The sequence below is a fragment of the Cololabis saira genome, chromosome 23 (assembly GCF_033807715.1).
Source record: "Cololabis saira isolate AMF1-May2022 chromosome 23, fColSai1.1, whole genome shotgun sequence".
NCBI lineage: Eukaryota > Metazoa > Chordata > Actinopteri > Beloniformes > Belonidae > Cololabis > Cololabis saira.
In genome coordinates, this window is record NC_084609.1 from 17,972,530 (window position 1) to 17,998,960 (window position 26,431).

A 26,431-nucleotide genomic window follows, 5' to 3' on the forward strand; every position below is an offset into this window, starting at 1 on the left:
TACAACTTAACTACAACTGTTAGATTTCATCTATTAAACCAACATTTATCTTCCTAAATGATTTATTTCAGCCAGCGGTAATTCTCAACAGAGCTGCAGGTTTCTCCCCGGGAAGACGGCGCAGGTTGACCTGGCGATCAATCCTGTACGTGAGCTGCTGCTGCTGCGCCCGCGCCCCGGTCTCATCATCGCCGAAAACATCAGATCAAATTTCTTAACAGGCATTATTTGGATAAACTGAGCCCAGGTTGGGGATCTTAACAGTTACTTTTACGCCTGAAAAAATATTAAAACTTAATAAAGTGGCATATTAACAGCACTACAGCTGAAATTAAAACAGCTTTTGGCTCTCAGCTTCCTGATTAGGTGTAGGGATGAAAACGAGGGGTAGTGGGTGTATTGGGACATGCCCCTGGGAAGATTTCAAGTGCCCTAAAATCTGTCCCTTCTTTTTTAGGGGTAGTGAAGAAAAGAAGGGGGTGTATTGGGATTGGGCCTTAGAGAACTCTAGATTTTAGTGTGCTGACCTTGCTGCCGTTGGCCAGCAGCAGCGCCGGGCTGCGCGCTGGGTGAGCTGGGTGTGGGGGCTGGACAGGTGGGCTCCAGCACACCTCCTCAGGCCTGGTGAGTAAATCACAGCGCTGCTCGTGGAGCTGAAGCCCCTCCTCACTGCTGCGATTGGTCACCCGGCCGTCCAGTGACACGTAGCCGTTGTCCGTCTCTGTCGACTTATCGATTGAAAGCTTGGACTTTTTGGATCTGCAGGGGAAGTTGGCAGGGTGAGTGACGGGCAGCACACGCATGAAGAGTGAATGCAGTAACAATGTTAGCATCGAAACTCAGGCATGCATCACAAATCAAACCCAGATGCAATCTACAAAACATTGTGGAAGGTTTATAAATGAACAATTGTGGTGTTTAAGTAAAAGTGGCAGAGCTGCAGGTGTCTCTTACTGACAGCTGGAGTGACTGTGACAAGTAATCAATGAATGAAGTAACTAAACAGAGTGATGGAGATGTTCCACTCTGCTGAAAGCTAGTGGGAGTAGAAGCAATGGGGGGGAGGCAGCAACTTGAGAATTTAATCAGTTTTAAAGTGGATTAAAAAAATGAACTAATGACATTTTGCAAAAGTTGATGTGATTATATTGCTTTCAGCCACGCGCCGAAACCCCACGCTTCTCTCCAACTAAGCTTTGTCAGCAAGTTCTGTACACAAACATTAGCTGCAAAAACCCTTCTGCTGCTTCTAAGTCAGAGATTTGATGCTGCAGTATTCGTGCAGGCAGCAAACCCGTTTCTGGAATTTGAACAGTAGATTTTGCAGGTTGACCTGCCACATCTGAGTCTTTTCTCTCCGTGTTTCCAACAAGTTTTCAGTGTGACCAGAGAGGATGTTGCAGCTAAAGAAGGCCGGGTTAGTTGTGAGGCAAGGCTGACTTAAAAAAAAGAAACATTTTTGTTCACTTTGGAGATCAAATGTTGTCTGCAGCACAGCCCCGCCTCCGTACATCATCTCATTGTTAGAAAATGGGAAATGAAAATACACACCCAGCTTTACAGATATCATGCCAGAAATCTTGGAAGAAAGCCCCCAGGCTGTATGTGGTGCTGGCTGAGTGGGAATGTGGCGACCCCTCCTGTGTGTTATCGGTAGTGCTAGACCCGTCGCCTTCCCTATGCACCTCCATCTGAGATGCCTTCCTCAACTTCCTTCAGTTTGGAAAGAATGGAGGGTAAAGAGGGATTTAAGGTGGAGCTGGTGACTAGGAAGTCTAAACTACAAGCAGTGTGTCCACCGGGAACCTGACTGCATTTCCCTTGTGGCTCCAAGAACCAGCATTTTGTTAACGGCCAGTTAGATTGAACCTCAGGGAGGTTATTAGTGTCATGATTCAGGTTAGTGACAGAAACTGGCTCCCGTTGGACACAAGCTGCCGCCTACCGTTGTCCAAAAGTATATCACTTTTAGGTTCTTTTCTGCAAAAGTAGATCCTGGAAAACAGTCTTTTCAAAAGACTAACTCAAAGATTGTATTAGTCTGTGTGGAAAATGCAGCAACGGATTACTAACAATTTTAAGTTTAGACAGATTTTGGTTTCGTCTACTTTTGCAGAATTGCCTCTTATTTAAAATTCTCAAGAAAACAAAAGGCACACAGGAAAGGCGTAGGACAGGACTTGACCACATGTTTTCAAATGTGAAAGCTGCTTGTTCATCAACTCTTTTCTGTGGCAAGAAGGTACCAGTTCTTCCTCCTCTCTGTCGCTGCAATTTTTCAGACCGACTTTTGTAGTTTCCTTGTTATGACCAAATCTAGTTTTATCTGTTCATTTATTTACAATACAACAGTTATTTTTTCATAAAGCTGTGCCAACATAGTGGGACGAGTTGAAGTAGCTTTCCTTTATGAAGGCAAGTTACCAAACATGTGTTTCATGTGCTTTTCTCTATTAAAAGGAGGTGCTAGTCATGTGATACAAAGACATTCTTCAGTCCGTAAGGATTTTCCTTTTAAAGTTTGTTAGATGAAATGTAAATAAGGGTTTAATAAAGTTAAAAAAAAACATTCAAATTGAATAAAGTTTAAATATAATTGCATCATCTTCTGACTCTCTTTCCCCGTTGATTCAATAAAGGGATGAAGAGTTGTTTTTATCCCCTCAACTCTTTCCAAAACTGAGTCGTGGTCCAATTTTCTTCCAGAGTCTGAAAATTGTATTCACACGGTTGTGAGCCAAAACACAGCAGCCACACACTTACAAGCTGGAATCTAACAAAAGCAAAACTCAAGGATGCAACTCCAAACAATATTACAACAAAAAACAAACACGGCTCTTCTTGCACAGTTTACCAAAGAGATGCTTTGGTTATCTTACAGTCAACATTACAACAATGTGTAGTTCTGTTTCACACACGTCTGAATTACAGAGCTTCGGGAGTCTCAGACACTTGGAAAATATCCAAGAAAAATGAGCAGTTGTTGATGGAAAACCTGGCTAAAAACAGTCAGGTCAACCCAACAACAAAACATGTATTCATTAATAATTTCTTTGTTTCTTTCTAAAACTTTCCTGCCTCTAGTTGTTTTGTGTCTCATGGTTTTTATTTCCACTGACTACTCCCTTTGTTATCTCAGATTTTCCTTTCTTCCTGCCTTTCCTTTTTTCAAAAGCTCTCCTTCGTTTCAAGACTTCCTGCCCCCGGCTGCCACTGGTTCGTACCTGCGCCTCTTCCCCCCGCTGCTGGAGCTGGGTTTGGGGGTCCTGGTGGAGACGATCTGACAGTGGACGGTCCCCAGCAGCAACATGAGCCAAATGGCTCCGAACACCTCGGTGGCCGGAATCCCATGAGGCTGAGGGATGGAGACGTACAGGACTGCTGCCGCCGCTGAGACAGACACGGGCAAAGGTCGTGTGAAGTTCTGCAACTATTGCATTGTTATTGAAGTCCAATGAATAAACCTAGTGTTTTAAAACTGATAATGCAAAGTACATCTCTGCAGGCTGCAGATGTTTCCTCAGATTTTAGTGTTTTCACTTCTGATGAACAATAATGTACTGAAACGCTGGAGTTTAATCTAACAGACAAATATTGTTGTTTTTCTTGCACTAAAAGTGTTAAACCAAGAACAAGACCTGCGTCTGCTTGGTCAATGGGTCACAATTTGAGTGGATTTAAGTTCTCAGTCGCTCTGTGTGTGTGTGTGTGTGTGTGTGTGTTACACATGTGGGGGAAGTGAGTGGGCAGGAAGGGTGGAAGGAGATATGAAAATTAATTGTATTTTCGGCAGAAAGGGCAGCACGGTGCTCCGTGTTTATGCAGCGGGTGTGCGTGGGTTTTAAGAAAAACAGCTTGTTTTTCTTTTAGATGTAAAAACTTTAAACATGAATCACATGTAGAAAATTAAGTAGTGATGCACCGATTGTTCGGTAACCGAAATTGTTCGGCCGAAAATGGCAAAAAAAAAACACTTTCGGTGTTCGGTGGAATAAGTGGGAAAAAAAACGAACAATTAATAACGCCGTTGTAATATAAGGAAATAGACTGGCCGCTACCAGTTCCGCACCACAAACGTAAATCGTTGGCTAACCAAAAAGTAACCACATAAGAATTTTACCTAACACTCACCAGGAGGTGGAACCAAAACAACATAATGCTGGGAAATTAAAAAATGTTCAGTTTTTTATGTTCAATAAATATGTTCTACCTTGTAATTTTGTAAAAGATTGTAAAAGACTAAATCAAATTTATTTGATTTATGCAATGGTGAAAAAAAAAGAAATCGGCAAAATAAATGAAAAACTGCGAAGAACCATGTTCGGTATTGGGCCAAGTGTTTATTATTATTTTCGGTTTCGGCCACAAATTTTCATTTCGGTGCACCACTAAAATTAAGTATTGTTTCTGCAACCTTCATGTTTATCTCTTAGATATTTATCCAACAGCATCTGAGGACACTTCATCATGACACACCTTGTAGGAGATAGAGAGCCAGCAGGAGCAGGAAAATGGCTCTGGAGGTGACCTGGGTCCACCATCGATAAAAGAAGGGGAAGAAGACCACTCTGACGATGCCCTTCCTGGTCAGTGACGTCCACGGACTCTCCGGTTTGGCTTTGGCGAACGCCGAGCCTGACAATTAAAATGAGAGCCATTTAATGATTTTAAATGCTAAAGGAGGCAGAAGAGGTCACTGGAACACATTTGAGATGTGGGTTTGTTGTAACCATTGCTTCCTTTCTGCTCTCCTCGCCTCGTCTCCCGATAGATCTGACTCATCACCCCTTCCCTCTCCATTCCTCTCTCAGTCATGTGACTTGCAGTGAGAGTAAACTGACAGATTGATGAATGAGAGACCAACGTAGATTTGGCAGCAAAGACACAATATCAGTGACACGTTGACATGGCCCTCAGGTTTAAGTGGGTGTATGTTTTAGGTCACAGAGCTGATCGTGGAGTGTGTGTAAAAGTGTTTGCCTTCTAATTAGTATTCACAGGTTTTTTTTTTTCTCTTCTCACCTCTAACCAAGTCCACGTCTATTAGATCTGGTTTGACATGTCCGGTTTTCTTTGGCTTGTTCCTCAAGCCCTGCAGGGGGAGACAGAGACACAGAGTCAACACTACGCAAATACAGATGTTACGAGCACGCAGAGGTTTGCATCTGCTGGGCTGTGGCTCATCTCTTTGCCTTCGTAAGCACACATGCATTCAGTGTGTGAGGAAACACACCGTGCAATCACACAACTACAGGTTCTAGCACATTTAACAGCCTCTGAATCTACTCGGACTAGTAGATTTATCTCGACATCTACTCGTGCTACTCAGCTTTTTTTCTTTTTTAACTTCTTTCTATTGAATCCTAAAGGTCTCCCCGTCCTTGAAACTGGCTGCGTCATTTCTAACTCTGTGTTATTCATCCTGACAGCTGGTGCTGAGGTGGTGCTTTGTTTAGTTTATGATCCTGGGAATATGTGCCCCCGTCCCCTGCCTGTCGCTTCCTCCTGCCATGCACACACTTCATCTGTAGGTGTGTGTGTGTGTTTTGTCAGTTTTGACAAGAAGCTGTGCTGCATCTACAAAGATGATTGTAAATTATGAAAATCCCCTGTATTTTATGCACGACTTTCTGCCACTTACACCATAAACACGAATGAAACGGGTGTGCGTGTTACATGGAGGTTAAAGCTCAACAACGTGAGCAGGTCCATAACAGCTGGGCTTTAATGAGATTATGTGTTAACAGACCACACTGCTGCACACACACCTGCACGCACACACACACACGCCGTTTGTGTACAACTGTACCGAGAGGAACTTGGAAGTTTACAGCTTTCCAACAAATATCTTCAACATATTTAAACTGCATTTTCTGTCTTTATTACACATACTTTAACTTTTTGGCTCTTTAATGCTTTATGTAAAAATAAAACACTTGAATAACAAACCATTTCTCGTCTAGTTAAAATGTATGTAATATTTCACGATAGCAAAGAAAAATCAAGGCGCATTTTAGATCTTTTAAATGGTTGGCTGGTTTATTGGACGAGACCGTCAGACTGGTCGATCCATGCCGCTTTCCTACAAATCCCACCAGTGTATAATCTGTTCCCAAACCAACCAAAGGCCACATCACTCCCGTCTACAACCTTCTAATACTTAGATCACCATTAAGTATAGTCAAGTAGCCATTAACTGCTCCTCTACTCAGTTTAGTCCTACTTCATTTAACACGACCCTCAGGGTTCAATACTGCAAATCTTCACAGCAGCAGAGAACAAATGCAGCAAGCCCTCAAGGGCACCATGTGACTTGGTAGTTGGTACAATCTCTGAAATAAGACAGATCCAGGGGTTACTATCCCCCGACCTCACACAGCCATCTTTGGAAGGAAATAAAGATTGGTGTGTAGAAGAAACGTCAGATTATCAAGTCCTTTTAAATGTTCCCTGAGAGTTTCCTCTGATAAATCTCCTGTTCACGTTGGCAGTGACCACCAACATATCACTGCAGGGAGCTATCTTCATCCTGAATAATGCCTTGAAGTCTTGCCGCCGGCCCGATATCCTACGCTCCCCCTTGCCAACATAAAACAAGCAGTTAAATCGAGAGGTCTTGGGTAAACGTTAGTCAGAGGTTCAGCCCTCACGGTCTGACGGGGCCAAGAGCACAATCTGATGTTTGTGTTTGGTTTTAAGTACACATCTTTTTCTACTTACATAACTACATAAAACATAAATATCATACGAGCACGTATGATATTCTCAACACACACTGCACGCATCTTCCTTTCCTGCACCCTTGACATTTCCCCAGAATCTCCCTGGTTTCCCTGAAACTCCCACACAGCCCTAAGCTTTATTTATTTATTTATTTAGTTATTTATATTTAAGGCTGTAAGAAAAAGATTTTGAACAAGATGAGCTGTTTGAATGTAAAATTGTTGTAACTGAGAATGTTTGATACAGATTTTTCAGTGTTACATACCATAAAATGGATTGAGAGATCACATAACTTAATTTAGATCATCAACTAAAAGAAGAGTTGTACATGAATACTGGTGTTCAAAAAGGTTGTAATAACCGTTGAAACAACATTAGAGTGGATCATAGGTTCTCTGAAGTGTTTGAAGTCCTCTGACAAAACCACTCAAAGCTCTTCACTTCTGCTAATCTCCCAGGCTCCGACTAATATTTGCTCAAGCCAATCAAGACCCGTTATCAGTCACCAGTCTGATACTGAGGCCTTCGTCTTCAAACAGCACGAGCTGATAGCTGTGAGCGCACGTGTACGCCTACAAATAACACGGTGTGGAAAACAGAGTATATGAGCGCTACATATGTGTGTGTGTGTGTGTGTGTGTGTGTGTGTGTGTGTGTGTGTGTGTGTGTGTGTGTGGCTAAAAGCAGCTGATCAATAGCTTTCCTTTGGCAGCAGATTTCCAGCAGCAGTAAAGTCGACAAGCCTGCCGTCTGTTTCCTCTGTGCTATTTATAGCCCTTCATCTTCATCGAGAGACGCTGCGTCGGTGACTGAGTCGTGCAGTGTCTATGAATTCATTATAAACTTGCATCTAACATTTAATGAAAGGATTCAAACTTTAAAAACTTTAAAAAAAAAGTTACTGTCATGTTGAATTTTGCATTCTAATGTTGCACTATTCACCACATAGACGTTAAAACATTACCGGCTGATGCAACACAGATACGCTGTGTGTGGTTCTACAACACAAATAAAATAAACACACAGTTCAAGGTTTTCCATTAACAAAGATAAGTATAGATTAGTAATAGTAAAAAGGTGTTTAGTTGTCACGGCATAGATAGCATATCAAGAATGCGATCTTTATCTGGAAACCACAACGTGTCATTTCTGTTTTGACCAGCAGGTGGCTACTGTGATTATTCTGGAAGATTTTTCTATACAACAGAGTTAATTTTTCGAAAAGTCACTGACAAAACACCTAAACAGCTCTCCGTCATGAAAAATATGTAACTTGCAAGTTATTTTATACATTTAGGTTACTTATTATCTTTACGATTCCCTAAATGATACATTTTTCTAGTAACCATTTTTGGTGTAACGCAGTTTTTGCATAAAGCTCCAATATAAAGCAAATAAACAAGTCGGATGTCGACTTCTGATCCTGTAGATGTGCTGTTGGTCTTTAAGCTGCTACTTTCCAACTCAAAACAGTCTGAAAAATGACATTTGGGATTGACTGAGTTGGAAGAATAAAAGAGCAGCTGCATCAGCAAAGGTCATCTGTGCAACTTCATATTGCTAAAAATAGAGCTACAGCAAAGTCAAATGTCAAACAATTTCTCTAGATTTAAGATAAGACATTGGTTCACTTTCTATGAATCTAAACAGTTTAATCAATACTACAGAAAGGTGAGGAGGACGAATCCTGTACTGATAAACTGAAGAAGGGACACTGGAAAACCATTTACTTGACAATAGTTAACTTAGGTCTCAAGGGTGTGTGTGTGTTGAGATAGGACACGATCAATACAAGCGCTCTGCATACTGAACGCACACACAACCACTTCTGTCATTATGGAAATCCTGCAACCAAAGTCTAGTTTTTCAAGGACAAACGGAGATGTGTTTCTGACTGCTTCTCCTAATCTGAGCTGGGCCTTTACGCAGAGATGGATCAAGGCAACCAGGTGGACTTGAATGAGCACGCAAATGCAAAATACGACCCCAATAGCCTCAGTTTTAGGCCCTTAACTACTGTCAGGATGAAGGACAAAAGGTCAACTAATTTCATCTAATGGATCCTTATTAACATTAAAAACTCACTAAAACCTTCTGGCAAAATTCCTGTTACAGGAAACCTGTTGGTGCATGAAAGGAGAGCTCTTACTGACACGGGCATTACTCTCCCTCAAGTCAATTGGTGATTCGTCTAAAAAGTAAGAAGATAAAAGTGTTATCCAGAGGGAGACTCTGTCTGGTGTAATAATTATGTTTTTTTCTGAGGACTGGTACAATTTGAGCTTTTAGAACATCGAGTGTTTATCATTGACGGCGGAGCTCCTCCTGACGTTTCCAGACGCCAGGCTGCGGGAATGATTACCTGAGGACTTTGACGGGTCCATACCAGTGGAAATGTTGGCTCTGTCTGGCTTGTTCTTTATGTATTATTTCAAGTAAACAGACTGAGCCTTGGAGCGCTCGTGTATCTTTAATTTGAGACATGACAGATTTAAGTTACCTATATCCTCGGGCAAGATTACACAAATTAAACCTTTGGGTATCACTTCAAGCGACGGGTTCATGCAGCGAGCATCAGCTGCACACTAGTCTACATCAAACAACAACTGTGTATTATTGTATAATATTAATAATAATGAATGGGTCTATTTTCATACATAAGGCTCATGATATAACATATACTGTATAAAGCGAATCAAAACAGTCTGGTAAGTCGAACTTTATTCAACTCATTCACAGTAACTCAGTATTTTTCTGTTTTAGTTACAACTGAACAATATTCTCTCGCATTTTAAATCATTCATCTTCAACGAAGCCACAAATAAAAAGTGGCTGAGGTGATTATAGTACTACGTCCTGTTCTCTGATTGGTTCCTCGTTGCCGGCGATAGTGGACACCTGACGTTAGCGTTAGGTTGGATTATAATTGGATTATGATATAGATTTGAAAATTGAGTTTAAGCTAAAAACCTAATTTTGGCTTGAGGTCAAATTACAGTAAGGTAACATTGACTAGATTTTGGATGATGGTTGCTTGCCAGCGCTACATAATTAGTTATCTTACGTTGCGACCCGTATCCAACCAGGGAACAACTTCAATGCAACGTCCCTGTGTCAGCTGGGAATAGTCCGACAATCAAGCTATGTCACATACCAAAGTCACACTAAAACATTTTGAGAGATTTTTGAGTACCGTGTACCACATAAAATTGGTTTGAGGTCAGTAAACAACAAAATTCATACATAAGGCGCACCTGATTATAGTGCGCAATGACGATTTTTGATAAAAATTAAGGATTTTAAGTGCGCTTTATACTCCATTATATTAGAAGGATAATTTCATAAAAGAATCATAATACTTATACAGATACTTATACTGTATTTCATAACTTCTCAGAAAGGTTCGGCATGTTCCACATACTACAAAATGTCAGTGAGACGGTTAAATTAAAACCATCAACTACATGTCGTGTTTTCTTCTTTGAAACAATAAAAGAAGTTTAAGATGGACCATCTACTCTTGGTCTTGTTTACAGGTTTGTCCATAATGATGACACAATAATGCGACTTCTCTAACTTCTCATTCATGCTGGATGAACTCCGTCCGAATTCTCCTGAAGACGCTTGCTAGAGCACTTCAGGGAGTGTCCTCGCTCATCTGCATCCAGCAGAGCAGCTGCAGCACGTGAACTCTTTACAATCGTTTTTCATTCGACCACAGCTGACATCAGAAAACTGAATTTTACAAATGTGATTTTATTACACTAGTTGCATTTTCGTCATCGTCTTAAAACTCATTATGCTGTCTATCAGGAAAGATATGTTAAAAATGACTTCTTTAACAGTTTAGTTGTATTTAAATAAAGTATAAACAGCAGAGACAGTAGATAAAATGCAAATACTTTGTGTGTAGATAATTGTGTAAGATAGTTTCTGTACACTGTGTGTTTTTGGTGAATATTTACAGTGATCATATTGATAATATGATCACTGTAAATATTCACCAAAAACACACAGTGTACAGAAACTATCTTAAAAAAAAAAAAAAAAAAAAAACAACCCCGTCATCCTTTGATCATAACGCCCAGCTTCGTGCACACTCAAAAGATATGACCACAGTTAACTCACTTCAAACATCATCAGTGGGGAGTCCTGAATAAAGTGTGTTGTTTTGTGGGAATGCACAGCAACAAAGACCTACTGCTCTCAATGAGCTAACAGTGAGTGGCTGCCACTAAAGACTCACTTCTGCATTTTTTTTTTAAAGCCAGGATAAAATGCGACAGGAGCTACCCTGGTGCCATGACTCATCCTGCCGTGCACACAGACAGACGACTCGTTTCCCTTATTTTTAATTTTGGAGTTTAACTTTCCTGCAGCCAATAACAAAGCGGCACCGCATGACTGTGAGCACGGAGCAGGATTAATGAAACACACTGAACCAGCCAATCACGGTCTAGCAGTCTAGAGCGCGGGTGAGGAGACGTGCTCTGTGGGCTAAAAGATCTCCCTGCTGCATACTCACCAGAGAAATAAACTGCAGGGAGGAGCAAGATACGGATGGAGGAGAACAGAGGAGGATGAAGGTGAAGAGAGGACAGATGGGCGGGTGACGACCAGCCCGGAGGGCAGAAAGGAAAGAGTTAAAAGAAATTCACTGGAAAACAACGGGTGGCACCATGAACGCCAACACAGACAGTCGAAGGGAGACGAAGGAGTGAAAGTTAGAGAAAATACACAAAATAATGACTTGCAAAAAGGGGAAGAGAGAATGAGGAAAGGCATTCAGGAGGAAAATAAAAACAGGAAAAAAGTGCCAACAGCAAAATAATGAAAGACAAAAGATAAAAAACAGACCTTTATTTCTCTCTGTTCCACTGATTTCTCCCATATCTGCTGATCATAGGCGCCGATCTGCAAAGAAGATGAAAGGTATGTTTAGAGAAAGCCGTAATGTGTTCATTCATACACTTTTCCCTAATATTCAGATACATTTTTGTGCTAATATTCAATTCATAATTGCATCAAATTCACTCCAAGACTTTTGTTGCATGTCACACCCTGATTTGCAGCATCAACCTGATAAAGTAATGCAGCAAATTAATGCAATACTTCTGCAAGTCATCAGAAAGAGAAACGAATCCTAGAGCAGAATTCATAACCAGGGAAAACATCACATCTTGTTTCGATGTCACTCCGCTGGCAACCCTGACTCCAGATTACTCCACTTACAAACACCTGATGTTTGTAAAACTAAGCAGCACAGACACGGATTGCCAGCAAATAGGCCTGTAAACATTCAGGATTAGCTGCATAAATATTTACAGGTGTCATTCAACACATCTTTACAAAGTTTTGTTCAACAAAATTAGTTCATAGGAGGCAAAACAGAGAAAATGTATCATAAGATGACGAGATCGCCATTTCAACTCTTGTTGCTTCTGCCTTGTCTCCTTGACTGGTCCGAAAGGTCAACTTCCACGTAGATCAGTCAATCTGATCCAGACCTGCACCGGTACTCAGTGACTAAAGGACACTCTCGCAGAGAGAGCGGGGGGGGGGGGGGGCTCAGAAAAAGCCTGCAGCACCTGTCACTGATCCAGCCGATCAATACATCTTGCATGCAAAGACGTGTATGCAAGTACAACTGTGCGCAAAAGACCTAGTGGAGCGGATAATATTGGCTTCTCTGGAACTGACAACATATCTGTGTGAATTTAACACGATGGAGAGACTGGGCAAACTAAGAGAGCATCTTCCTTTCACATTAAAATAACTATTTTTTCCTCATTTCTAGTCCTCACTTTGCAGATAAAACTCCAGCGTAGATATAAAGTGTGCATATCAGAGACAGCAGCATCTGTTTATTCATGCGAGAGAGTCTGGGTCACCCCAGAGCTTGCCAGTGGAAAGTCTGCATCTTTAATGCGACTTCATTAAAGATGGATGGAAAGAAGAGAGGCCAAAGACAAAGAAGGAAGAACATGAAGGCCGAGAGTTCACGTTGTTGAGGCTTTCAACTTTAAGATGCCTTATAAAACTGTATAACATTATAAACAAAGTAGACGTGCTGTATTTTAATAAATGAAGGGGGGTTGTATGAGTATTAAAAGCCTACAAAACTCAGTTCCGTCTAAACGTAGGTTTTACTGCACTCATAATTGATGATTACTATATAAACTAGATTTTACAGACATGTCCAAAACTTTCTAAGAAATCATTAGATAAACTTATTGAGTGTCATTTGTTCTTCCTGCAAACTTTCAGAGTGCAGTGAGGTTGCTCATGTGGTCGGAGAGTTTTCACCTGACAAGCAGGAAAATATAAAACAGAGACTTTATTCTTTATAAAAACCTTAGGCGACTATGAAACCCTAGTGAACCTGCAGTGAGTCAATAAAATCTTGTTTTTCGCCATTAAAAACTAAACAAAAACATTTCTTTACAGGAGGATGAGATATAATTATTATTTTTATAAATCCTCATTAATGTTATTACTATTGGAAAAAAAAAAAAACGTTTAAGCAAAAACTATGATTTAATGAATTTTATCTGGCACGGAATCTGCACTTTTTCCACCACAATCATGGTCATTTTAGGTGACATGACCTCAGATTATGCAGAAATGCAGCAGCTGGTGTACTGAGTGAACTTCCATTTATCCAATCCCCTCACGTAACCTCGTCCACTCCCAGGTTACACTAGACACTTTAATTTGACGGATTTGCTCTGTAACATTTGGACTGCCAAGTTTCTTTTGGGCAAACAGGACATTAAACGTAAAGAACTGGGTGTAATCTGAGTACAGAAGTACAGCTGAAGGACAAACACGAGCCGACTACAGAACAGGAAGATGGAGGAATGGCTGATGAAGAGGAGAGAAGAAAGAAAAGACGTTGAAAACACACCTGTCGTTACATCGTGGAGTGATGAAGCGGCTGAGATTTGGAACGGATTTGACAGCACTGCAAATCCTCTTATCTCACTTACACAAACTCATCCTTACATCACTATCTGTCCACCTCATTTACTCCCCTCAGAATACATTCTTTAGGAACATTAACTTCAGTATTTTTGTTGGCCAACGGCTCAGTTTGCCTTTATGTCTAGAAAAACTAAAATTACACACAAAGCAGCTGTGAAAATGGTGTATGGTTACATTTTATTGGATGTGGTTAAATGACATTAGGATTTTTACTATTTTTTCCAAAAGAAAAAGATATCCAGACTGCTGTGATTTGAAAGACAAATCGAGTATTGAGATTGAAGCTGCAGGAAGACCACAAAGCAGAGCGCTGTTGCAGCAGCAATGATTGTCACCATGACAACTGATGGAGGGCAGATCCAAGGGGGTAGGGGGTGAATTACATAACTGCCTCGGTAATACAAGTCTTTTCTTAGAGAAATTGAGAGGTTTGTGATGTGAGGTTTGTGATGTGGGGTTTGGACCAGATGTCAGGACCAGACCCAGCATCGTCCATCAGGATTCGTATTTATCCTTTCTTACAGAACAGAGCATCAGTTACAGGAAGAGTGTACTGGATTACAGATCACTTTCTTATGCTCAGATCAATATTTTGATATGAATCATGGATCAAATAACTCATGTGAACAATATTAGTGGTAATGATGAAGCCAAGGAGAATAATTACATGGTTCAATATATTATTTAAATTTTTGCTTTTGTATTTATAATATACATACTTAAACAATGAGTTTCTAACCAGCTTTAACAATCCAGATAGCAGTTTATTAAATAATTAGGAAAAAAATTTAAATAACAGTTCAGGTAACTTGTGAATCTAAAAAAACAACAAAAAAAAACACTGAACCACATTTTTTCTGATTTGCTGGTGTGCTTGTTGCTTCAAAAAGACTTTTCATCATCTTTAACCCGAGTTTGTTTTGTGTGGGAAATCAATTCGACATTAAAATGTTTGATTTGTTTCCCCCTAAGGTTTTTTAGTTTGATAAGGGAAAAAGACGGTTTCTGTTCAAGATATAAACCTTGTGTGGTTGTGTTCTTGTAAAACGTCATCCGTCTCAGCTGAGGTCAGTGTACAAGGGGAAAATCTTAAAAACAAACAGCACATTTGTTTTATGGTCCTATTTCGACTAAAGGTCAAAAGTTGAACTGTTTGAGGGAAATAAAACAGAGCTACTGGAAGTTTGATTGCGGCGGAAAATTCCTCTGCTGGTTGTGGTAATCACCTATTTGCAAAGGTGTGCTTAGGTGTGGTCAGCTGACGGTTACAGGTACACTTTCAGTTCAGTGTGGTTTATGCCAGAGGTGGAACATTTCACTACGGAGGCTGAACACACACACTTAAACCATGGACGCTATTTGAGATTTGTTTGTTTGCAGTGCCACAAATAATTAATCCCATCATGAGTTTTGATTTTTTAAACTGGTCGAATTTTGATGTCCAAAAATAACGTCTTTAAACCGCAGTTTTGTTTAACCAAATCCTAAAACCAATCCACTCCACAGTAACTCTACAATTTTGTCTCATTTAAAATGCACAAATAGGTGAATATGCAATGTAAAGAAATGGGCTCTGAATGCATTTTCAGTGCAATATAAACCTCTTTCTCCACGGCAACATCTGATAAGTCCGAGGCATTTTCTTAAATACGCAGAATTGTCTGGATCTGATTCTGAGGCTGTAGCCCGGTGGTGGAAACAATCAATTTCTCTGATCAAATAAACAGACTGAGTAAACTTTTTTTTTTTTTTTTTTTTAAATTGCTTGAAGGTGACTCATTAGATTTCAGTAAACCATTTCATAATTAAAGAAAAGATATCCCAATGGGTCTAAGATGCCCACACCAATGTAACTCTTCATGAAACGTGTAATCAATTAGGAAAACTTTAAATATATCCAATTACTAGAGAAGAGAAGAACTGAGATGGGTGGAAGAAATCTGTGTCAGCTGCCTTGAGCCTGCAGATTAACCCCTGTGTCATGTTTTCAAGTGTAACCATGGTGACACAGAGAAAGGCTTTGCTGTAGAAGGTGTGTGTGAGGTTTAAATTTAGCTCAGACAGGTGTGTGTGTGTGTTGGTCAGATGGGAAAACCTCCTTTTAGCAGCCAGATACACAAGGATAACATTTTTTCCTTTATGGCAGCTGAAGACTTACTCATTTTAAAAAAAAAGACATAAATGAATAGAATAAAAATTAAGACTAATCTCTCAATAAGTCTGATTATTTACTGCATCTAAATTAAACCTTAAACATTTTTGTCCCATAAAACGGTTCTTTAACTGGATCCAGATTTCTAGTCAGGAAAAAAAAAGAAAAAAAATTGTAAATCAATAAGAATAAAACCAGAACGAATGAATGTGGAGCAAAATGAAGCCTGTTGGCGTGTTATCTGACTGATCAGCCAAACTTAGGAGACACGACGACGGCCTTATTTGCATTTTCGTTTTCAGTGATCTCTCACATGTAGATGAGCAGAACGTAAACAAAGATTAGCCAGCTGCACTGCTCATGTATGTCCTATAACTAAACCTTAAATTCAACACATGCCGCTGATTCATAGATATAAATTCCCACAGAAAAGTTCCACAGCATCCACAGAGAGTCCTCAGAGGCTTTCTCATCTAGTAAAGTCAGTGATCACACATTTCACCCACATAACAAGAACATGAAAGGCAACATCTTAAAATAAACTACAAAGAATTTCACAGACAAACAAAACAAAAACTTAAGCTACCTTTAAACAACAGACTGAAATATAACTGGAAGATAATAACAGGAAACCAGCGACGGCTTCGTTTTGGCAACACCAAGCACAGAGTCGCACATAAAAAGTAAGTCTGTCTGGCGCCTGGCGGATACGGACGACCCTGCTGCATGTGCTGTCACTGTGATACGGCTTGGCATGGCTGCGTGGTGAGAAGAAGAAGCCTCTACACAGACACAGCACTGAGTCTATTTGCGGCCCGTGTCCAGACATAGCCGGCACAAATACTCTGTGACTCATCGCTTGCAGGGTGGAGAGAGGATGAGAGCTCCGAATACCAGATTTAGTCTGAAACCTTCAACATTTCCATCCAAGCAGAAACATGCCATTTATTCTGGTCAGTGTTTTGTAGGTTTTAAGTCCTAGGCAGGGATCAGGTCTGCAACACCACACTGTAAACATTCATGTACCGGATGCACATGCACCAGTTTTCTGGTTTCAGAGGTTTGTGAGGAAGTGGAAAACAGAAGCAGAAAACTTCAATTTGATACTTGGGTGAAAATAATTTTGCTTCCTGGAGAGGAAGGCTTTGAAACTTTCAGCTGTCATGTCTTCACAGAAGCTGTCTGCAGTCTAGTTTGGTGGGTTCTGTGATTAATTGTAAGTTATGCTCCCTGTTTTGTTCACTTGAAAGCAACTAATGAAAAGTGTAGGTCTGATCCAAGAAGTGCCGTCTATTTCCTTCTCTCTCTATTGACAGCAATGCAAAATAAGAATGATCAAATTCACGTCCAACTGATCGATCTTTGCTTCCTCATACTTGCCTGCCAGGTGTGGAAACTGCTGGGTTTTTAAAACCAAGTAATTAGCATGTCAAACTCCATGACAACAATAACCAGTAACACTGAGGTGTTGAACCTGAAGCCGCCCTGAGGGCAGGTGTGACTGCTCCCTAAAAACAAAAAAGCTTTGCTCATTCCTGACTCAGCAGCTCTCGTCACTGGTGATGCTGCCGCCCAGGCAAGCTGAGTCTGGCACACCACTCACAAACATCCAGGGAACGTCGTTAAGCCTAATCCCTTTGCTTTTTAACGTCGAAGATCAAATTTATATGTATTGTCTTTAAAAAGCCTCAGTAAGGATTAAACCCAACTTTAACGTTCCCTGCAATTATATATAAGAACTAAAATAACCCCTCCCAAAAAGAAAATGTGGGAAAAGCCACCTTTTCTCATTAGCAACGCTGCTTTGTTGTACTAACGCACGACTGCTTTCAGTCTTGGCCGTTAATTAAAAGTCTGAGACTCCCCACATGAGTCACGTTCAGCGTGACCCGACTCCAGAGAAAGCTTGTATTGACGTCTGCATCTGCCAGGTGCAACCAGGACATCAGAAAGACGGGGATAAAAGGCACAGACAGAAGCGACGGGGGTAATAACAGGCAGAGCGGCGAGGAGGCAGATGAGGCTGCAACGACAGATGGGTTTGTTTTGGGCAGATGAGAGTGTAAGCTGAGCGCTGCAGGGGGAGCAGCGTTCAGATCTGATATCTGAGACTATGGAACAAGAAGACACACAACACCGGGGTGCAGACTGTGCCCAACAGCGTGGCTCTGCTGCTGCTCCGACATAAACCCAAACACCACGGTATCAACAAGTCTGCACACTTGAAATGAGAAAGCTTTGTAACCATATTCAAGTCACTTCAGGAAAGAAATGCATATTCCAGATTTAATCTCCAGAGAGAGAAAGGTGCAAAAGTTTGATTATATGGTGTACACTTAGGCTAGAAAATAATATGTTAATAATATGTTAATTTGTCTACCATAAAGCACGACAAACATTTTTCAAATTAATATTTTACTTTCACCACAAACTTCTACACATAAACAGTGAAATGCAGCAACATTGCAACTTAAATAAATAAAAGACACAAAGCCAGCCTATCTGAGAACTTTTAGCAAATCCGGCAATCCCCATGAAATTTAACTTTTTTCCAAATTTACTTTATAAAACTGTGCAATGGATGAAATTTATACTCAAAACAAGCAAACATGTTATAAATCAATGCACTTCAGAAAAAATGTTACCGCATATTCAGCTCTATTGAACATCATGTCATCACCTTATGTTCATTATGCATGCATTATATATATAATGCATGCATAATATAATGCAGAAGAAGCATCACCACAGCTTGATTGTAAGAATATAAAGAAGTGTAGAGCCTCTTACCTTTTTTTGGTACCACACCACAGCATCTTTTACTTTGGAAGCCATTTACATTTCCCTTCTCCGGCCTAGGGCATCTTAGACTGAAAACACACACACGACACACAGAAGGAGAGAGCAGCGTGAGTGTCGGAGCAATGAGGAGGAAGAGAGGACGACTCAGGTTTACACCTGATCTGAAGGGTGTGTCTTCACCTCTGACGAAGGACAGAGGGAGGGAAACACACCCACACGTATGTCTTAAAAGCTTTTCGAGGAGAGTCACTCTAGTAATAATAGTCTTACTGCTACTCTATCTTCATTTTAAAATGAAGCCTGAACAAGTCTGAACACACAATTGTCTCTGTGTGACCATCCAGGATGCCCTCATGGTGCAGAGATGTCCCAAGGACAATAGTTTGGACTGAAAACGAGCATAAGAAGACATCGGAACAACACTCATTTCTTGCAAGTCACTGTCCTTTAACGTAAATACAGTCTTTCAATGGGCCTCTCTGGAAATGATTAACCCTTCTGTTCAGAAATGTCTTTTCTGACTGATTCCTATACCAACAAAGATTGCAGCTGAAGGCTGCCCACCCACACCCTCAAATCAAAAGATATTCAGACAGTAAATGTGGTTGAGTGCATTCATCGTGGGCGTTGGTGTCTGATAACTGGGGGTTCTTTGCAGCTCCAGTAAAGTGCACCATCATATTTCATTTGTTTTCACCTGTGCAAATGTCACACTGCAAAGTTAAAACAGTGTGTTTCGCAAGTATTTTCCCCCTTCCTCATCATGGCTGGTAGGGTGACCGGCCAAAGTATCAGCCTACTGAAATATCCACCTATAAAGCTCATCGAGCACACAGCTTAATGATAGATCTTGCAGGTCAATTTTTGGGGGGAAAGAGCAAATAAATTGCAATTAGTGCATCTAAAATTGGTATTTATAGTTAATTTTTCTTTGGGTGATTGAGCTAAGAACAAATCTGATAACATGACCACTGCACAAGATTTCCAGTTCTCTCAAAGGTTATTACATGTTAATCACTTGAAACACACTTTCTTTCCCCCTTTTTAAGGTTTGTTGATGTGATATTTCAAGCCGAACAGGTATTAACAGGAGTTTAACTAATTTCAAGAGAAGGCTCCTCGAGTGAGTGGAGGTGGAAGGAGAAGATGTGGTTAATAAGAGACTAAGTGGAAAAACTGGAGGCTTCGCGGTTAGCCGCTCTCCTTCCTTCTTTTCTCCGTCTCAATCTTCTTCCTTCCTCATCTGTCTGAGTCTCTTTGTATTTCTTCTTCATCTCTCCGTTACATAAGTGTAGCGCTGTCCTGCAGTGCGGGGGGGGGGCATCGAAGGGAAACAGCTGCAGGGCAGTCTGACTCAGAGGGCAACGAGAACTTTCATTTCAAAGCCAGGGAAATATTACTTAATCCACTTAATGAGGCTAAAGATGGTTTATATTTTAAGAGTGGTTCATGCTTTTGTTCCAAAACTCTCCACTCAGTGCTGAACATTTAAATTTCAAATATCCAAATCCTGCTTTGGGTGTCAGTGTTTGTGCTGTGAGGCTAGCAGGACGCTGGATTCCTGGAGATTTTATTTCCAGGGCTTTTATACACAGCATGCTGACACTTTTCAAATCTCCCTTTTAGTGAAAAAAAAAAAATTTAAAACAAATAATCAGATGGACCAATTGAGGAGTTTCACACTAAAACATATGAACATTAACTGCGTTCTTTATTCATCACAAAGACGACACTTCAAATAAAAGCAGTTTCAGAGTGACGTTACATCCAACAATGAGGTGGCGCGAGTTCAAGCTCAGCGTGACAAAAATGTGAGAAAATTAAAATAAATGTGTCTCACTCATAAAATGTCAACAGTTTCTGTCGTGCACAGCACACACACACGCACACACACACAAGTTGCAGAAGAAGGTTGATATGCATTAAAGTGCACGTGTGTATATGCGTACGTACGCTCGTGCACATTTTTGGCTGAGGGCAAAAAACATTTTTGGCAACAGGAAGAAAGTCTAATGTTATCTACAACTGTACTCCTCCCTCCATCTCTCGCTGCACATTTCCTGACATATTCAAATATTTCCTTTTACACACAAATGAAATCAAACTGCATACATTAAAGAAATGACGTAAAATCAGAAAATGAAAAAATTGGAAGAGTAACCAATATTTTTTTCTGAGCCCGGATGATTTAAAACTAATTTCAAGCACTTTTTTTTTTTTTAGAAATCATTCACATTAATTTCTGTTTCCTGCAGTTTGTGAAGTTCAGAACTTACTTATACTTTACTATGACTTAAAACATCCACCCCACTTTTGATCAGTGTCGACTTAAATTAAAATAGTTTGACTTCTTACTGTTGAGCTCATTCGGTAAGTTTGGATTTCAAAAGTTAAACTGATGTCAGTCAGTCTTGCAGCTCAAAAATCATCGTTATTTCTGTTTTCAGTTGCACTTTCCGTGAAGTAACATACAATATTGTTCAAGTGACCATTAAAATTATATATTTACGCAAGTTTATGCATTTCATCACATTTCTGTCAAGCTCACTAGCAAGTTATGGCAGTCATGGACGAATTCATCACATGTATTTGCATAACAAAAAAAATAGCCTTGTAAAGGTTTTTACCAAGGACCTCATATCCAACAGGTTCTTCCTGAACACTACTGAGAAGCATTTGACATGTGAAAATCGTGCCAGAGACTATAAAACAATGGATGAAGCATTAGGTCATCTGACCCATTGGTTTCTGACAGCTCACAGGAACATGCCCACTGCACGTCAAAGTTAGCTTTGCTGCCATGTCCTTCACCGAAGCCCCGCTGAAGTGTCTGCAGGACTGCCATCAGACGTTTACAGCGGGATAAACTGTTTAACATGTTGACTTGACCAGCCAACGCTGAGTTAATACAAACAGATGGCTGCTTTGCTAAGTGCGGTAGCATGGCGATCATGGATGAGGAAGTGATAATGTCTAGCCACTGGCTGAGCAGACTGTCATAAATAAATGTATGGCTACATATAAACTTTCCTGGCGAGGTACAAAAAAGAAATTCACCCCAGAGACCAAAACAGTTTTTTGGCCCAGGCTGTAAATATGTTCTAACATGGGAGTTTGTGGAGATTGACTCACTTTTGTAGCCAGCCTCCATCAGTCGAGGAACTGCAACCAACCTTTGGTCTGCATGAGCCCTCATCTGAAAGTTAGAGGTTGGTGCTTGGGGGATGCACACAATATGACATCCCACAACACAGAGCAGCAACATATTTGGCTCAGCTTTAACTCTTTTCTACCCACCCACGCGTACTAATCTATTCCTTTATAAATGTTCTGCTTTTGTCATTTGTGGTCTTAACAAAATACAGCACTACTACATCTACTGCTTTCCAAATAACCAGCTGTGGTTTGCATGTGGTTACACCTCATTCCTCTCTTGTACTTTGTTGAAAAAATAAATATAAAACATTTTTTTTTTTTTAAATGTCCTTTTTGAAACCAGTCAGGTGACCAAGTTGCTCTCAGATCATGTTGTCAAGGTTGTGGTGGAGGAAGACCCCGATGCAGGAGAGTGAAAACATGATTTATTGAAAAATGGGGGAGAAAAAAAAAAAACACTGCTAAGGAGCTTAAACATGAAAAAATGGAGGGTGGAAACAGTATGGACCAGCAGGGGGCAAGGGCAATACAAGACAAGATATACACAGAAGGCTTGACGAGACAATGTGCAAAAAAATCAGGGCAGATGGAAACAAGGGCAGTCAATACATAACTTAAACACAAGAGCATGGGCTTTTTTTTTAATACTGCTCAGTAGTGCCAGAAATCTGCCCTAAAGGGTGAAAAACATCCTCCAGCAGTGGTCAGCCGAAGCTACGCATGAGGAGAGGATCCATTTCATGAATGTGGCTTTTCTTTTCTTTTTTTTTTTTTTTTTTTTAATTCTTGGGGTTCAAGAAAGCAATTTGCCTGCAACAATAATATAAACTTCTCATGAGCTTAACTATAAAGTCAAATCTGTCATTGCTGACTGCCAGCGGCTGACAGGATACATACCTTTGCAAGGCGTAGTGAAGTCAAAAAAGTTAAACGTTTAGTTTCCTGCTATGTGTTGAGATAGAGAATATGAATTTTATAAATGACTAACTATCTGTTAACTTTCACAACAACTGTAATCATGTGAATCTGGGCAGTTAAACCGAAGGGACCAACACCCCATAACTACTGGAGTCTGACACGATTAGGCAACTTTCAGACCACAAACCCGCATCATGCAGATGCAAAAATAACAAGAAACAAACATTTGCAGACAAGTCAGCAAGCACAGAGATGCCCAGTGTTGACTAATGCAGCTGCAGGGTTGTATAGAGGAAAACATAAGAAATAGCTATATCCTCCTGACACACTTTTTCCAAACCACACTCTTGCAGTTATCCCAAAATACATAGTGGTTTCCTGAAAGATATTTTAGGTAACAGAGCCCAGACGACCATGGTCATTAACTTATATGGTCACAAGAAGCAGAATTCATAGACATTTGAAAAAAATAAAAACCAGCTGAGACTCAATGTTTTAGATATACGATACAGACATCAGCTTTTAAAAAGGAATACAGACAGAAGAAAGGTATGTCTGTAGGAGACAAAGCTTTCAAACGAGTTCAGACCATCTGCAGCCTTGAGGCGAGCCAAATCTGACCAGTAGTGTGTCTCAACTGACCCATTTACAGCGAACGCACTCAAGTTAGACAGCATTCATTATGTAGGCCACAGTTTATGAGGGCTCGCGGTCATGACAGGGGTGTAGACGTGTGCATGTGGATCTCCTTGCTTCCAATGATAGCGAAGAAAGAAGTAAATGAAGGCTGATTTTCTTAAATCTCAGTGTCAAAAATGCACTTTTTATATAAAAAAGTATATATATATATGAAAATGCTATAAAACATGTGGCTAAAGGTGCCTAATAGATAGTATCGGTGTATTATTCAAACTTTCAGTTAAATATCTTATCTTGCCTCCAAGGCTGGCAGGTAATGAAGTATGCAATAATCCATTAAAGTGTCCAAATGATTGACTGATATTCTATTAATAATGATTTTGAAAGGAGTGCTACAAAAGTCTAAAGACCACATAGCTGTACTCAAAGCATTCCTCACAGATGTTGAGAGCTCTGTCTTTTTGGTATTTTCCAGCAACAAACCCAGAAGCTCCACCAGAGCTAAATAAGTGCCAACAGCGAGGGCGTGCTAATGGAAAGTGGGTGTGTCTGTGGAGGTGATGGGAAGGATTTGTTACAGCAGCTCCCAACATTTTATATAAATTGGTTATAAAACCTGGCACTTTCCGACATTCAGTTTCCATCCAAGACTGACCGACACACTTTAACTTTTAATTTCCATAATAAATCATTATCATTGAAAGAGGGTAGAGTCCAGTAACCACATCCACTTTTCACACAACTCCAGCATCTCAGTTGTGCAGCTCAGACTGAGCCCAAGCACAGCAGGTCAATGTCTGATCACGCTCACTTCACAGAAACTGATCAGAAAAATACAATTTTCCCTCTAGTTTTCCAACTTATCAACCAAATTAACTCAGAGTTGGTCCCACCTTAGCTTATCACCGTCCTCTGGGGAACTGTGATGCAGCATCGTTTCATGTGATAATTAAAAAGCTTCCCGAAGGGCTCTGGTGAGATCACGATAAGTGTGAGGATTATGGCTTGATCAAATATCATCACATCAAACCCTTCAGATGACTTTCTGTCCCCAGCAGCAGTTTTCATAACCTCTTGAACATGAATCCTCTTGGTGCATTAAAACTTGACAGTTTCTTTGATAACGTCGCTGGTCCAGCGGAGCGTAGGAAAAACAAATTAAGGTCAGCTGATGCAGTGTAGGTTTCCTGAGACTGAGGATCTGTAACCGTATACGTCCTCTTATCCCTCCATCAAACTGAAACAGCATCAGCAGTTTTACATGCTGGACTTCAAAATTAAACTCTTGTGACATTTTTTTTAAAGACATGAGAGATTAAGTGACAAGTTTTATCTTTGTACAAGTCAAGAACACTTTGAGGGCTTGAATAATGTTTCATTATCTTTGGCCAGCATTCAGTTACCGCTAATGCTGTTTCACGTGCACGCTAGGAATGTAAAAACAGCGTTGCTAATGTTGGTTAGATGAAATAAAAGCACTGAGCATCAAACAAGCCTCATGAGCCACTAACCTCTATCAAAGCTGGATAAAAGGCATTTTTGCCTTTTTTCTTTTTTTTTATCTTTAATTACCAACCCAAGAGCGTTTTGTATTTTCAACAACATGGCTGGAAAACCAAGCTTTTTATTTTACTTGCAACAGTGTCATGTGTCTTTGGAGTCTCTTGAAAACATGAGTGCAGGAGGAGACCTCCTTCACGAGTCCAGTAACTCGTGACTGTAACACCAGCTGCTCTCCTGTCTGGACTCTCCATGTTTCATGAGAGCAGGTTACCTCTGTGCGATGGGTGAAGCCATTCGTACGTGTGTGTTTTACCAAGTGTCTGAGCGAGTTTGCGTGCTTACATAAAAACACAAGGCTATTGAAAAGATGATGAAAGGTCAAAACACGGGGATTCAAAGTGTGAGAAACAAACCGAATGAAGGGGAAAGTTGTGCATTGCTTTGTTGTGTTCACATTTATGTGACTGGGATCAATCAAAATACACCAATAACAGTTTTTTCTGTTCCAGCCTTTTTAAAGAAGCAGTAAACCCCTGATTTATACTTTTATGTTGCAGTGACGCACATAGGGTATGCACAGCACCTTCACCATCTCTGGCATTTATGACTTCCGTTAATGTTTTGGTCGCTCTGCAATTCCACCACCAACCTCTAGGCGGCAGTCCACGTTCGTTTCTGCAGCACCGTAGCTCGCAGCGCCGAGTTTCCTTTTTTTTTTACTCCCTACATGAAGCTCAGACATAACAGACCAAATAAAGTATTTTATTTGTATAGTTTTGTTCCCCCTTTGAAGTAATCCCATACATTTAGTCAAACAAGCCGATTCTGTTTTGAAGTGGGTTTCCGTTATCCGGTAATTACCGGACTGGGACTGGTAAAATCTGCAGAAGTCCAGTATTTTTAATGCCCTCCGGTCAAAATGTCCAGTGAAATTATTCCCTCCAAGCACACTTTGAATAGTATTGAAATAGGCAATTTCCACATGTCATTTTAACAAAACTGTTTTTTTCTATTTTTTTTTTTTACACAAAATTAAGGTTGTCCGTTTCATTTAGGATACTCCGACAAGGCGTGCATCAGAAATAGCGGGAGGCCAGACATGTTGAAACAAGCTAATCTTAAAAACTATTTTCTGAAACCAAACCGGTCTAAGGAGAAGGATAATCCCTGGAATATCCCTGGCTGAGGTGCGACATTATCAATGGATCAGAAAAAATGTTTTGCAATTACTGCGAGAGAGTCAGCAGCACGCTGTTATCAACATGGTAAGAGCCAGTCCAGATGTGTTTTTGTTTATTTCATCTGAAAACAGGTAGGCCTTCAGTTCCTTTATGTTCGTGTTTAAAGAGCGCAGGCTTGTGCAATATTTATTTATTTTTAGAAGTCACACAAGTGAATCATTGACGGTACTCATTTTATTTCATACAGCCACATACTTTTCAATTTAAAGAAATATAAATCCACATGCCTTGATATTATTCTTATAGAGCCTTAGCCTGCAAGTAATTTATCATTTTAAGCTTCAGATAATATTTGAGTGGAATTTCAAACATT

At 40.3% G+C, this 26,431-nt stretch overlaps 1 protein-coding gene across 3 annotated transcripts in view; it reads right to left on the bottom strand.

The window, feature by feature from the left end:
- Nucleotides 1-26,431, bottom strand: part of LOC133424104 (protein PHTF2-like) — a 47,114-nt gene that overhangs the window by 12,244 nt on the left and 8,439 nt on the right. Inside the window, exons 3-10 of one of the 3 annotated variants that reach the window (XM_061714528.1) lie at nt 18,650-18,729; nt 11,581-11,637; nt 11,249-11,260; nt 5,023-5,092; nt 4,477-4,635; nt 3,225-3,390; nt 1,552-1,713; nt 528-759 (exon numbers count right to left, since the gene is read on the bottom strand). In XM_061714528.1, the coding sequence (XP_061570512.1) occupies nt 528-759; nt 1,552-1,713; nt 3,225-3,390; nt 4,477-4,635; nt 5,023-5,092; nt 11,249-11,260; nt 11,581-11,637; nt 18,650-18,694 (903 nt within the window). In that variant the 5' untranslated portion in view covers nt 18,695-18,729. The remainder of the gene's footprint in view (nt 1-527; nt 760-1,551; nt 1,714-3,224; nt 3,391-4,476; nt 4,636-5,022; nt 5,093-11,248; nt 11,261-11,580; nt 11,638-18,649; nt 18,730-26,431) is intronic. The other 2 variants (XM_061714529.1, XM_061714530.1) reach the window with 2 other exon arrangements.